Below are 16035 nucleotides of genomic sequence, written 5' to 3'. Positions count from 1 at the left end.
TTCTTTGCCTCTACCTCCGAACACAGCAATATGAAATGCCTCTCTGGGACCAACGAATTTGCACCTACCTTAAAGGGTGAGTTTTATACATTCAAAGACACTGCATATATAACTAAGGATTACTCTCAAAAGGCACCAACTTTTTTTTTTTTTTTTTTCATTTTTCATTTTAAATCTCTGGATCTCAAATTTAAATTTTGACAAGTAACCAATACCATTTTCCCCTGGTTTTTCTCAATTCAAAATTTATATTCAACCCTTCAATCAAACTGGCACTTATTTTACTATAAGATCTAGATCTAATTATTCCTTCCTAGAATATCTTATAAATTTAGGGGCGCCTGAGTGGCTCATTTGGCCGGGCGTCTGACTCTCAATTTCAGCTCAGGTCATGATCTCGAGGTCATGAGATTGAGTCCCATGTCTGGCTCTGTGCTGGGTGTGGAGCCTGCTCAAGATTCTCTCCCTCTCCCTCCTAATCCCATGACTCTCTCTCAAATACTAATTAATTTTAAAAATTAAAATAATCTCATAAAAGCAAATACTAGTCTGTTCACAATCAACAAGACCCATCCATACGCTCAGAACTTTTCATTGACTTTTTAGTCCACTATTCTTAAATATGAGCAGATAACCAAGCATTCAAAGACACACGAGCAAAGTTTTTAAAGTGAAAGAGACCAACATGAATAAATACATACTCCAAAATCACAATACAGAGGAAAGAAGAGGCAATGAGAAGTTTTTAAAATATATCATTAATACTTCCAAACAGATCAAGAAAATACTGCAATTATAAAAACTAACATGGAAGGAGCCCTTCAAAATGACAGAATAAGGACCCCTGAAAATCTGTTCCTCCAAAGAAGCAAATAAAACATTGGCAAAAATCCGTTAAAATCAAGTTTTACAGGCTCTGAAAACAAAGAATTGCAACAATCCAAGGAGCATTCTTCAAGAAAAATGGCTAATCTTGATAAGGACAACAAGCTTTTCACTGTTTTGCTGTATCTTATTTCCATCTCCAACTCACTAGCTAAAGAATCAACAGCCCAAATCACGGCAGTTTGAAAACCAGCAGCCTTAAAGCCACTGGGAGGAGCTGAACAAGTGGGGAGCAGCATAAAAATCCCCATTCTAAGAGAACTGTAATTATTTTACCTCTCTGGCATATTCCAGAATCCCCATTCACAGTGTTTTACTTGACCTGATTCACAGCATGCTTAATGGTTGAGACTCTTTTCCCTGAAGCCATGACCAAAAAGAATCCACAGCAACTGTTTAACACGGCAGCTGCCTGAGATGATAAAACTGGAGCAAAGACACTGACCAAAAAACTTACAATGAAAAATGGAGAAAGATATCTTCGCAGGAAACTTTGAAAAAATCTGACATATTCCTGGGAATCTGCAAGGCTACATATATGTGCAAGAAAGTTTGAGGAAACACCTAAGAAATCACTAAGGTCTCATGCCTGGCTGACCTTGAGGCTCTGCACAAGCAGCCAATAAAGGGGAAGGCAGCGATGTAAAAACTGCCTGTCAGAACACTGAAAACATTCCTCAACATACACAGACAACCCTTCACCAAAGGCTACGAGATTTACTGGTTACAGTCATTCAAGGAAATCTCTGTCTAATCATTAGCTGAACACTAAGTTAACCAAACAGAGACTTCAGCAGCCACACACATAAAAAAATAAAGATAAAAATACAGACTGTATGCAATTAGTTCAGGAAAATCATTTAAACAAGGAACAACAAAAACAACAAACACCACCAACAACAAATGTGAAGAGAGAGTAAAAAGGATTTCCAAAGTTGTCACAACAGATTATTGTAAATGACCAGTTTCAACTAGTCAAGTATAAAAAAATTACACATGTGAAAAACAAGAAAATATGGCCCATACAGGGAGAAAAAAAAAAATTAGTCAATGGAAACTATCCTTAAAGGAAGCCCAGACACTGAACTGAATAGATGAATACTTGAAATCAACTATCATAAATGTGTTGAAAGAACTAAAGAAAATTACTTCTAAAGAATTAAAGGAAAATATAAGAACAATGTATCACCAAATAGAGAATATCAATGAAGAAACAGAAAAAAATAAGAATCATAGAGAAATTCTAAAAATGAAAAGTACAAAAACTGAAATAAGAAATTCACTAGAGGGGCGCCTGTGTGGCTCAGTGGATTAAGCCACTGCCTTTGGCTCAGGTCATGATCTCAGGGTCCTGGGATCAAGGCCCGCATCCAGCTCTTTGCTCAGTGGGAGACTGCTTCTCTCTCTCTCTCTCTCTCTTTCTCTCTCTCTGCCTGCCTCTCTGCCTACTTGTGATGTCTCTCTGTCAAAAATAAATAAATAAAATCTTTAAAAAGAAAAGAAAAGAAAAGAAAAGAAAGAAAGAAAGAAAGAAAGAGAAAGAAAGAAAGAAAGAAAGAAAGAAAGAAAGAAAGAAAGAAAGAAAGAAAGAAAGGAAGAAAGAAATTAATTCACTAAATAGGGCATCTGGCTGGCTTGGTCAGTAGAGCAAGCAACTTTTGATCTCTGGGTTGTGGGTTCAAGCCCCATGTTGGTATAGAGATTACCTAAAGAAATAAAACCTTTTTAAAAATTTCACAAGACGGCTCAACAAATTTTTGCTGGGGGAAGAAAAAAGCTGCAAACTTGAAGATGAATCAATTGGCAATACCCTGAGAAACAAAAAAAGGACGGAGCCTAAGAGTTCATGTTCTTATAATACTAATGTACCAACATACATATAATGGGAATTACCAGAAGAGAGAAAAAAGGCAGAATACATGGTGAAATAATGGCCAAAAACTTCACACATTTTATATAAAATTTTAATCTACATGTTCAAGAAACGTCAAATGGGATAAACTTAAAGAAATCCTAACCTAGACAAAATAGAAACAAACTGTTGGAAGAAAAGACAAAGAGAAAATCTTGAACGCAACAATAAACAAGTCAGGAAGCAACAAATGTTGGCGAGGAGGCAGAGAAAGGGGAACCCTCCTACACTGTTGGTGGGAATGCAAGCTGAGGCAACCATTCTAAAAAACAGTATGGAGGTTCCTCAGAAAGTTGAAAATAGAGCTACCCTATGACCCAGCAATCGCACTACTGGGTATTTACCCCAAAAAGACAAATGTGGTGATCCAAAGGGGTACCTGCACCCCAATGTTTATAGCAGCAATGTCCACAATAGCCAAACTATGGAAACAGCCCAGATGTCCACTGACAGATGAATGGATAAAGATGTGGTATGTGCGGGGCGCCTGGGTGGCTCAGTGGGTTAAGCCGCTGCCTTCGGCTCAGGTCATGATCTCAGGGTCCTGGGATCGAGTCCCGCATCGGGCTCTCTGCTCAGCAGGGAGCCTGCTTCCCTTCCTCTCTCTCTGCCTTCCTCTCTCTCTGCCTGCCTCTCCATCTGATTGTGATTTCTCTCTGTCAAATAAATAAATAAAATCTTTAAAAAAAAAAAAAAAAAAAAAAGATGTGGTATGTGCATACACACACGCACGCACGCACGCACGCACGGTATATTACTAAGCCATCAGAAAGAATGAAATCTTACCATACATCAACATGGATGGAACTGAAAGGTATTATACTGAGCAAAATAAGTCAATCAGAGAAGGACAATTATCATATGATCTCACTCATGTGTGGAATATAAGAAACAGTGCAGAGGATCATAGAAGAAGGGAGGGAAAACGGGAAGAAATCAGAGAGGGAGACAAACCATGAGAGACTCTTAACTATGGGAAAGAAACTGAGGGATGCTGGAGGGAAGGTGGGTGGGAGAACAGGGTAAGTGGGCGATGGGCATTAAGGAGGGCACATAATGTAATGAGCACTAGGTCTTATATCCAACTGATGAATCACTGAACACTACATCTGAAACTAATGATGTACTCTATGTTGGCTAACTGAATTTAAATTTAAAAAAAGAGAAAGCAACAAGAGAGAAGCCACTCATTGCATACAAAAAATCCTCAATGAGATCATTAATTTCTCACTTAAAAAAAAAAAAAAAAGAAAAGAAACAGTGGAGACCAGGTGGCACTGCGATAACATATTTGGACTTGAAATTTGAAATCTCAACCAAGTATACTTCAATAATTTGAAAATAAGCAAGCAAATACATACACACATAAAATAAAACCTAAAAAGCTCAACCAAGAATTCTACATCCAACAAAATTATCCTTCAAAAATGAAGCAGAGAGGGGCGTCTGGGTGGCTCAGCGGGTTTAAAGCCTCTGCCTTCGGTCCAGGTCATGATCCCAGGGTCCTGGGATCGAGCCCCACATCGGGCTCTCTGCTCAGTGCAGAGCCTGCTTCTCTCTCTCTCTCTCTCTCTCTCTGCCTGCCTCTCTGCCTACTTGTGTTCTCTGTCAAATAAATAAATAAAATCTTAAAAATAAAAAAAAAAAAAAATGAAGCAGAGAATCTTCTCTGGACCAAAGATATTTCAGTCTTTACATGAAGTCATACCACCAAATATAATGAATTGCAGACTCTGAGTGGGGGGAAAATGAAGGAAAATTTAAGACATTTTTAGATAAATAAAAAATTAGACAAGCCCTTCAGTTTGAAATGAAAGAAGCCAATACATTAGCCCAAAACCACATGACTATAAAAACACCAGTAAAAGTAACTACAAAGGTAAAGATAAAATCTAGGTAAATACAATAATATAAATATATGTTTTGTTTTTAACTTTTTTCATATCTTACATGACTTAAAAGTAAACTACATAAAGCAAGAAGTGTAAAACTGGGGTGCCTAGGTGGCTCAGTGGGTTAAGCCTCTGCCTTAGGCTAAAGTCATGACCCCAGGGTCCTGGGATTGAGCCTCACATCAGGCTCTCTGCTCAGCAGGGAGCCTGCTTCCCCCTTTCTCTGCCTGCCTCTGCCTACTTATGATCTCTCTCTGTCAAATAAATAAATAAAATCTTTAGGAAATAAAAGTACAAAACTGTATGTGTTAGTGGGCTTAATATACAAAGATGTATAGATAAACATAGCAGAAAAAGAAACAAGGGGAGAAAACAGAACTATGTAAGAGTAAAGTTTTTAATACTGAAATTAATTAAGGATAATAATTCTAACTAGGTTTCCATAAATTATGATGGCAACTGAAATCACCAAACACTAAGAAAATAAAACAAAACAATCCAAAACCCAAAATAACAACTGTTGGCACTGCTAGTGGGAATGCAAAACATTGCAACAGCTGTGGAAAACATAATGGTGGTTCCTCAAAATACTAAACATAGCAGTGTATTTGATCCAGCAGCTCCACTTCTGAAATCTAACCACAAGAGCTGAATGCAAGTAATGTAAGAAAGATCTGTACAACTACTTTCACAGCAGCATTATTCACAATAGCCAAAAAGTAGAAGCAAGTGTCAATCCACAGAGGAATGGAGAAACAAAATGTGAAATCTACACACAGTGGAATTTTATTCAGCAATACAAAGGAATGATTCATGGTATAATATGGTTGAACTTTGAAGATATTGTGGTGAGTGAAAGAAGGCAGTCAAGAAAAAGTTACAGTTTGTGTGATTTCCATGAAATGTCCCAAAACAGGCAAATCCATAGAAATAAAAAGTAGACTAGTGGTTGTCAGGAACTAGGGAGAAGGAATAGAGAGCGACTGCTGATGGATACAGGGATTCTTTTCAAATGTTCTACTGATAGCAATGACTGCCACACAACTTTCTGAATATACTAGAAACAACTGAACTGTTCATTTTCAAGGAGATACGGTAAATTATAAAAATATGAAAATTATGGTATAGAAATATTTCAAGAAGGCTCTTACTTAAAAAACAGAAGTGGAATACTATAAAAAGGGACCATACAACTGGAACAAGAAAGGCAAATTTTTAAATCAAATACCCAATATTCAAGTGGTCATAGTATAACTATCATACTTGTAAATGTAAATTTTATATTTACATACTACTACCTATATTTATAAATACAGTAGCCATATTCCTAAGTACCTTACTCAGAAGACATGAGGTTCCAGAAGGAAAAGCCCTCCAAGTGTACCATGCAAATAGCGAAAAATGGTCTCTCAGACAAGACCCATCATCATTAAGTTTCAGACCAAGAAAATCAAAGTTATCTACATAGGATGAAGAAACAGAATGGCTTTAGAATTCTCCATGGAAACACTGAAAGCTGGAATGACTCAATGAGGCACTGGCTTTAACATTCTGAATGACAGGAGCCTGAGTGGCTCAATCAGTTAATAAGCATCTGATTTTAGCTCAGGGCATAATCTCAGGATCCTGGGAGCAAGCCCCGTGTTAGGCTCCCCTGTCTACTTGTCTACTTGTCCCTCTGCCCCTCCCCCTGTTCGTTTTCTCTCTCAATAAATGAGATCTTAAAAAAAAAAAATTACTTTAGCTACCAGAGAGACAATACTCAAACAACAACTAAATGCATGGCCCAGAAGTGAAATTCCAGCTCCTCCCAAGTGAAGCAGATGAAAGGACAGGTCTCCCCCCAACTGTGAAAGGGAAAAAGGAGCTGCACCTCAAGGCACATTTTTTATCTTAATGCTTACGTCACTGAGCTGATATTATCAAGGCATTTTATTCATCACACATTTCCTAGAGATAGAATTAATCTTCTCAAACACAGCACTCACTCAGTGGACAAACTTTTAAGAGGGCAGCATTTTCATTTCAGGATGAAATGCATGTTTCAGAAAGCACCACGCATATCCCACACTATGTTATTAGTCCTATGGCATATCTTGCTAAGCTGAAAATCTGTGATGCTCACATAACAGCAAAACAGATATATACAAATGACTAACAAAAGTCTAGAATGTTCAAGTATTCCCATCAGCCACTTGGAGCCACAGACAGCAGACAATGAATCTTCTAAACAACGGCAGAATTCTTCCAAGGTCTCATTCCATTCGCATGTGTCCCTGGCAAAATCAAACTAAAGGTGGCGGCCAGGGGCTCCAACCCTCACAGTGCTAGTTAAGTGTCTTGTAATAAATACGAAGAAACACGAAGTTTTGGCCTCTTTCGCCAGAGTAATGCCTCTGAAGCACCAACAGCCTCCCTCTCCAGGCACCATGTCTAACCAGAGTTTTACAGCCACAACTGAGAAGGATGTGGGCCCATTTCCTTAGGACCACCCTCTGCATGTGGTCTAAAAATTTTAGGAAGGATTTTAAGTCACATCAGGGATCAGGAGCCTCATTCCCATTCACAGAGGACCAAACTAACTCTTCTGCAGCTGTTCATTTAAAAAAAAAAAAAGAAGAAGGGAGGGTGGTGGTATAAAAACCAATCACTGGGAGTCTGAATGAGAAGGTTCTAGCCCCTGGTCGGGTTGGCATGAACTGCCCCCTGGGGCCTGACCTCAACTGCCCTCTGTGTTGGGGTCCCCAAGTCCACACGCAGGTTTAATGACTGGCTGAGAGGACTCAGGGCTCGGGGCACATTCACACTCATGGCCATCACTATCATACTTAGGACACTCCCAAGAAACCAGCAAAGGGAGAAGGTACATGGGGAAAGGTTTGCAGGAAACCAGGCACAAGCTTCCCAGAGCCCGTCCTGGTGGAGTGGCATCACAGAAGACATGCTTATCCCCAGCAACAGGCTATGGCAACGACAACGGTGTGCCGTGCTATCTTCCAGGGCTCTGCTGGGGCTGGTCATGCAGACACTCCCTGAAGTAGCACTTAGCAACATGCCAGACTACCCAAAGGAAAGCAGATGATCAGTGTAACACACACTGCCAGGGCACCGTGAGCCACTCTTGCCCACTCTTTGGGAATGGGAAGTCCCCCCAGATCAAAGCTTTCAGCCGCTAGCCCAGGGGCAGCATTGCAAGCCAGCCTCCCCTAAGGATAGCAGTTTCCTCTGAGCACTCATCTCTCCAGACCTCCGTGTCACCATGTCACCTCCCAGGAGTATGGGCTTGCTATAGAAGCCTTCAGACAGAACACAGATGTCCCACTAGGTGAGATGGTCTGCTCATAGCCTAGAGCCACTGGGAGCTACCCAGCCTGGTGAAGCCCCCACCCCCAGCAGGAAAGGGCTTCACTGCTCATAGCCTGTCTTCCCAATGATGACACTGACATCATGAATAAACAGCCCTCTCCCGCCAGTCCTGCCGTCCCTGCTCACCTGGGCCCTCCAATTTTCCCTAGGACACTATGTAGGGTTTTTGTCTTTAAGTTTGTCTTTCTCCTATGCATTCCCCCATATACTCAAAGACAAGAAATCTGAGGTTCATAAAACACAGGAACAAAATAAGTCTATTCTCACAGATTACCTGTTATAAAAAACATGAAAACAGTTTTATCCCCACCTAATAATCTTGCACATAGCTCAGGGGCCATCGTGAGAGCAACCCGGGAGACAGGACTCTCAACAACAGTGAGTAAAGCCCCAGCTGCCTGCTCACAGAACCCTTACTTTAGGGTAAAGGGCCTGCTTCCATCATAGGTAATTAAGAAACATCAAGATAGAGGACTCCAGTATATTTCAAAATCCCAACCCATATTTAGACTCCCAATATTCTGTAAACTCTTGTGAAATGGGGTAGAGAAAATTAAAAGAGGAGTCAAAAGAACAGGGCTACCCTCTGAGCTCTGACTCTTCCTGTGTGCTCTCCCAAGTCACTTCATGGATCCTTCTACCTCCCGGACACAGTGGTGGGCTCAGACAAGCTGCTCCAAAAGCCCAGGCCACGCGTAGCTCCCCAGGACTAGCATATTACTCTCTCCCTTAAAGGAATGGGGCGGAGCACAAAGGGTCTAAGATTCCCCCACCATAGTTAAAATTATAGATATCCAGTTTCCATTATTTTTTTAAAATGCTGACTACAACAGAGACATCCGTGGACTCACTTGGTCTTGGATCTGATGAGATGTGGATGCCCTTGCACTGGCCTCTATGAATTGAGACTGGCAGAAAATTACTTTTTCAAAGATGCTTTCCAGAATTATTACTTCTTTATTTCTATCCAGGCTCATTCTGGAAAGGCTTCATTAATTCAAACAAATATATTTAAAGCACCTACTGCACTAGGTACTTGCTGCAAACAAGATATAACTACACAAGCCAAAAAATGCTCAAATTGTTCAATACCTTTCCATTTTAAACACGCTTCTAGAATCAATACATGGCATGAGATGCGGCTAGATGTCTGGGTGACAGTCCTCCTTTTGAGTAAGTGGAATGGGAGGGGCCCCAACATACGATCTGAATAAGGCCTCCAACCACCAATCCTCTGACCAAAGATTCTTTGAATATAATCACCACTGTAAATTAAGTAATGCAAACCAGGCGGTTAATGGAAGAAAGAAGATGAGAAGAGCAGAAGGAAGGAAGACAGTCTGAACTCACCGGGACTGCGGCAATCCTTTCTTACTGAGGTCTGCCCTCACACGTTCTCCCACGTGTCTGTAAATCTCCACTAAGCTGTTTATTGCTGCATCTCGAACCTAGATGTAAAAGAAGAGATCTTACAGCTGCTCTGTGTCAGTCCACAGCACTTCCTGCTGGGGCACAACAGGCTGTACGCCACCCCAAGTTTATCACCAATCTGCCAGTGCAACTGTGATACAATCCCTTATAGATGTTTGACTAGACAAAGCCATGATGCTGGTACAATTCCAAAGGGGAAATTCAAGCCCCTCCCTGTACATGTGTTAAAGTCCACATCCCTTAGTGCTTTCAATTTTTTCAGAGGATGTCAGGAATCCAGAATTTTCAGATCACTTTCCCAAAACAGAAAATACTACAAATAAATGAATTATATACTAAAAACAAAACTCCATGTAAAAAGCTTTCTAGATTGAACTCAATAAAATACTTAGAGAGCAAAAAAATAGGTAGTAAAAGCCATTATACATAGAGCCCTGTATTCAAGAAGCTAATGGTCCTAAAAGGGGCTTGGGGAGGGGAGGGAGGAAAGTGGTAGTCCATAAATTCTTCATTTAATACAGAGCAGGATGTAATATAGATCATACAGAAGTGCAAAGAACTCACACAGTTTAGAGAAGGGAGCAAATATACTAGATGATAGCAAGAAACATTCTCTGAAAGAGGAAGGAACCACTTAAAATGTGCTTAAGGGACAGCATTTTACCAAATAAAGATGGAATGAGACAGGTTCCAAACAAGGTACAGCCTGTGCACAAAGGCATGAAAGCAGAGACACATGGCATGTGCTTCAGGAAGAGCGAGTAAGTAGTTGGAAAAACACAAATACGAACTAAGATAAGAAAGCAGCAAAAAAAAAAGGCTTAAGAAACAGAACAGATTTAAAACAAACAAAAACAGGGAAATCTGAATACGGACTGTACATCAAATGTTACCATTTTTAGCAATATTGAATTTCTTAGATATGAAAATAACATGTAATTCTATAAGAAAATATCCTTGTTATTGAGAGATATAAACAGATGTATCTCAGAGCAAAAACATCAGGTCAGAGCAAAAATATCATGGTTCAGGGGGGAAAAAAAAGTGCGTTTCTATGTGTGGGTATGTGTATACATACAGGGAGAAAGAAAACAAATGTGACAAAAATGTTAACTGGTAAATACAGGTATTACTATTAGTCCTAGTATTTTTCCATAGGTTTAAAAGTTTGCCAATAAACACACAGTGGGGTGACGGGGGACAACTTTCCAGTATACCCTGGAACCAAGGCCAGCCTGTGAAGGTTGGGGAGGAGGGGGAAGGGTACTTACTTCAGTAGGCAAAGAGAGGGGAGCAACATGCGTTTGTGTTTGGTCTCAAGCAATGACATCAAAATAACAGAGAATAAAAGGCAGAGGAAGGAAGTAGGGACACAATTTACAATTCTCAATACCGCCGGCTACTCCTGATGTAACAGTATTACAGGTTATACGACAGTTAACTTCACAGACCATTTTTCCCCGATGGTGGAAAAGGGCAAATGTTATGGTACAGACTGTTTGCATTCCCACCCCCAATATATTGAAGTCCTAATCCCCCAGCATGACTGTACTTAGAGATAGGACCTATAAGCACATAACTGAGGTTAAACAAAGTCATAAGAATAGGGCCCTGACCCAACAGGTTTGGTGTCCTTCAACAAAAGACACCCACAAGCTGGCTCCATTCTCCACACGGGCACAGAGAAGTTATGCGAGCACACAGGGAGGGAGCAGTCTGCAGACCAGGAAGAGACCCTTCCCCCCACGTCCAGAACCAGACAATGCTGGCACCCTGATCCCAAATTACCAGGCTTCAGAACTGTGAGAAATGTATTTCTGTTCAAGCCACTGGTCTATAGAATTTTGCTATGGTGGCCCAAGCCAACTAATAGATTATCAGTTTACTTGGGAAAAGAAAGACCTTCTGAATTTAGGCACCATTACAGAAACATGGATTTACTATACAAGCTGTTAATGCCACTGTCTCCTGAAAATGACTCAGCCTGCTTTCTAATGAATGATACCTGCTCAGAGCCCATCACCTGAATGAGCAAGCAACATCCTGTCCTACTCAGAAAGTCTGGACCATCATCAGTTTAAGAGATTTGGTAGGAAAATGACCAGCCTTAGAATCAAAGCACAGCTGAGTACCTCCTTGGCCCTTTAGAAACTGTGTAATCCCAGATCCAATATATAAACTATTTTAGTCTCCACTTTCTCCTCTGTGAGCTGAGGGCTGCTTGGAGGGCTAGAAAAAAACAACAAATTCATTCCACAAGTATCTAAGCGACTAGTAGATGCCAAACTAAAGTGCCTCAATGGCCCAGGCGGGAACCTGGTAACTGGTATACAATGACAAATGACTCTGGCAGAGGACCCTGCTGGCAGAGAGAAGAGGGAAAATGGAGGGGGTCGGGCAAACAGGCCACCATCACCCAGCCTGGGAGCAATGTAGGTATGGTTTGGCCATATGTAATCTTTCAAGAGAAATCAGGAATACGAATCTTTCAAATATAAGAACACCAAAACTCTTAAACATAAAGTTAAAATGCTGTGCAGACGCACACGCCCACACATACGCTGCGCCACACATGACGCTGCGATCGGGTTTCAGGCCAGCAGTGTGGAACCTATGTATTGCATGTATAAAACACTCCGCATGCGACTAGTGGAAGGAGTATATCTACATCTTCTGAACCAATCTCCTTAGCCTTCAAAATCATCATTCCTCAGGCTCCAAAGCTATCGGGTCAGACAGCATTTGAGGGTCTAGAGCACCCTCGATTCAGGAAATAGGGCAGAACACATTTTCTTCATTTTCTTCGGTCTACAAAGTACTACACTCCAACTGCCAAGGGACATTCTGTAAAAGCAGCTCACTCAGGCTGAAGGCAGCACGGCGGTGCTCACTAACACAGCCACGCGGGCCCTACACTGCTTCCGCCCACCCACGGCTCAGCATTAAAAAGGTACCCCAACATTTCAGGCCACTGGGAGTACACAAGAGCCCCAGTACATTAAACGCTACCTGGCGGGCCCAAGTTGAATGCTCTACAGATCTGTGGCCTCCGCGCAGGACAGCTGTTGACTAGGATATAGAGGAGGCTAGCCACCTGCTGGGGGCGCACAGCAGGAAAGATTGATGAAAAGTTTAAAGGAAAGGCAAGAGCACAGGCACGTGCAACATATACACCCAGCCCAAGAGGAGGAATGATTCCGTGCATTAGCAGCAGAGAAGCAGGTGGTACTTTCCTGGGTGGAGGGCTCTGGGAGACGTGGACTGCGTGTGTCCGTTTGTGCGTGTATACGGGTGCAAATAAACCTTCCTAAGGCAGGTGGGGTTCGACGGATGACTATCTGAGTGCACAGTCTGGGGTACTCTGGCTCTGTCCGCAACAGACTGCCCAAGGGTGCCCACCGAGCACCCACCTCACTGCATGCCAATGCTCAGGGTCCCAGGGGCCCACCGCGTGGAGTCACATCACCCAAGTGGCCCGTGACAGCACCTGAGTTAGGAACAAGAACTTCAGCTAGCCAGGCTGGCTTTCCCGTTGGACTTAAGGATACCATGTGATAGCAGCAATCACCTAATGTGTAACCTCAATAAGGGATTTTTTTTCTTCCACAGAAAACAAAAATGGAAACAAGACCAAAAAGGGAGAAAAGCGAAACAACCCACTTGGTAACTTAGAATTTTTTTAAAAATTGTTTCTTTTTAAATTAACATTGAAACATAAAAGCGTGATTCAGTAAATTGAAACATCTCAAAATTCTACTTCCCCCCGTATCCTATACTTTCAATGAAGGCTGGGTAAAGGAGTGGATGGCAAGAGGAAAGCAAATGAGATCAAAAGAGACCTGGAGAACCCACAGACAGTGCACAGAGGGGCTGGGGACGGGAAAAGCAGCAGCAGGGATAAGAAAGGGCAAAGCCGAGGAAGAAGGAAGGACAAGAGCCAGAGGGGCCCAGAGCCACAGGGACCCGGGAGCCAGGGAGCCGGAGAAGGTGGAAGCAAGCTAGCACAACCTCTGTGGGGACATGTCAGCCATGACATGTCAGGGTTTAAAATGAGATGCCTGCATACCACGTGTTTCTTTGGTAAGTTACTGTTCCAATTTTTGGCCCCTTTATCTAATGAGGTATTTTCTTATGAGTTCATATGAGCTAATTATCATAATAAAAATGGCCCTCAGTGATAAACAGAACTGAACCCGTGGGAGAACCGGCACTTCTAAGGCCCAAGCTTGGAAAGTTCTGTGACCTGCCTGGTGACTGCCCACGAATTACCGACTCTTCTACGCTTACATTAAGGGAGTGGTGCTTCGGTGTTTGGTCTCTGGATCTACCTAAGATCTACATAAAATACCATCCGTGCCTCATTAGGATTCAAGGAATTTCATACACCGTCGTATTATACAGCACCCGAACAAAATAGGGGAAGTCTCCATCCCCTCAGAACAGGTCCCTTAGGCCCCTTCCAATCAATCCCCGGACCCCAAGAGGCAAAGCCTCACTGACTGTAATCGGCATTGATTACTTTTCCCCAAGGCTACCCCTTTTGGCTGGAGAGTGAGTGACTAGAGAGGGACAGTATCTCAGAGGCTGGTCTGGGTGATATCACTTTAAAGGATAACAAGGCCTCAGCCATATAGAGAACAGGGTGGCGTGACCACCATATTCACCAGTGCTAAAGGGCATTAGTGCTCATTACTTGGAACAATTATCTGAGCACTATAAACAGGAATAGAGTCCCACCCACCTATTAGATACACACAGAACACCAGAATGCATCTTAAGGGTCTATAACCAATATTCTTCTTTCTCACTAAAATATACTCACCTGGCTGTTTGGATCTCCAAGTAAATTACATATATGTGGCACAATCTTGCTTAGTGTTAAAGTATGTGCTCCAGAGCTGAAAACAAAAGGAGTGATTGATTTACTGTTGGTGAGAACAAAGGAAAAGAAATGCCCCCCCACACACACCTCCAGGGCCTTCTCGCCCCCTCACACCTCCGCTCCCCTTCCTTCCCATCTTCTGCCCACCGAGTTCCCAAATAAGCATGCCACAAAGGCCCCACCCACTGGCACAGAGTTCAAAATCTTTCATGCTGCTCGCTGACCATGCTTTCTCCCTGGCACTCGGGGCTCTCTCCATTCTGGCTCCCAACCTGCGATGCCAAGCCAGGGCCCCAGCCTTTCCTGCAGCCCTGCCTGCCTCACACATGGCTGCCCCTGCATCATTATTCTGTCACGCAGCAGTTCCTATTTTGCCCAGCTCAGTGTTATCAACTAAACGGCAAGTCCCCTGAGGGTCCCCCTCACTTAACTCTCCACCTGAGCACAGATGAGGCTCAGTGGGAAGACCCTGACAGCGGCCACAGAGGGTTCCAGCAAAACCTTGCCCTGCGGGACAGCAGGAAGTCACCGACCACCTTTCACCATCATAAATGCCAGCACAAATAGCCCTTGTGAATGCCATTCTCTCTGTTAATCTGATGACTTCTTAGGATACATTCTCAGAAGTGAAACCACTGTGATCAAAACTAGAACATTTTTAAGATACAAACCTGGGGAAATTTAATGGTACTAAAAAGGCTAACATACCGAGCGGAACAATTTATAAGGTGACATAAATCTTATTATCCTAGTTCTGTCTTTGAAGTAATATAACTTTACAGGTTGAACTAAAAACACACAACAAGTTAACCATGATTGTGTGAAGGTGGTAGAAATATACCGGATCATTATTTCTTCCAGATGTAAATTTTCTGACATATACAGTATCACTTTTATAATCAGAAAAAGTGACTTGTAATTTTTCTATTTTAAAAACTCCTCTCTCGGGGGCCTGGGTGGCTTGGTGGGTTAAGCCTCTGCCTTCGGCTTGGGTCATGATCAAATGTAGACCACAAAGAGATACCACTACATACCCATCAAAATGACTAAAAGGAAAAAAAGAAAAGAACACTCAGTGCTAACAAGAATCTGAAAAAACGGAATTATTCATATACTGCTGGTGGGAATGTAAAACAGTACAGACAGCTCTGGAAAACAGTTCGGTAGCTTCGTTAAAATTAAAGCTATCAGAGGACCCCACAGCGGCACTCTTGAGCACCAACCCAAGAGAAATGCAAGCTTATGCTGCTGCAGGAACACACAGGTACGAGTTCGCAGCAGCTCTGCTTGTAGCAGCCAGAAACGAGAAACTATTTGAACATCCTGCAACAGGTGAATGGAGACTCAAAGAGATGTTTGTACCACGGAATTCTCCTCGGCCGTAAGAAGACATCAAATACCGTTCAGGCAATGCCCACATGTACAACCCCAAAGAAATTATGCTGAATGAAAGAAGTTAATCTCAGAAGCTCACATTCTGTTTGATTCCATTTACATAACATTCTTAAAATAAAACCACAGAGCAGATCAGTGACCGCGGGGCAGGGTGTGGCATGAGGGACGCTGGTATGCTGCATAGGTCTGTACCTCACGGTGTGTGTTGGGGGGGGGGGGGGGTCCCTGGAGTGACACACAGGACAGGATAGGACAGAACTGCACACCCAATG

At 42.3% G+C, this 16035-nt stretch overlaps 1 protein-coding gene across 9 annotated transcripts in view; it reads right to left on the bottom strand.

Moving 5' to 3' along the window:
- The window catches only part of CLASP1 (cytoplasmic linker associated protein 1), a 263959-nt gene that overhangs the window by 151333 nt on the left and 96591 nt on the right, over nt 1–16035 (bottom strand). For all 9 annotated transcript variants that reach the window (XM_082689813.1, XM_082689808.1, XM_082689815.1 and 6 more), the window contains exons 6-7: nt 14309–14384; nt 9406–9503 (exon numbers count right to left, since the gene is read on the bottom strand). In XM_082689813.1, coding sequence (XP_082545939.1) covers nt 9406–9503; nt 14309–14384 — 174 coding nt within the window. The remainder of the gene's footprint in view (nt 1–9405; nt 9504–14308; nt 14385–16035) is intronic.

Source organism: Mustela nivalis (assembly GCF_964662115.1).
Source record: "Mustela nivalis genome assembly, chromosome: 11".
NCBI lineage: Eukaryota > Metazoa > Chordata > Mammalia > Carnivora > Mustelidae > Mustela > Mustela nivalis.
The sequence above is the reverse complement of the archived record's forward strand: the minus strand, read 5'-3'. Positions and strand labels throughout refer to the sequence as shown.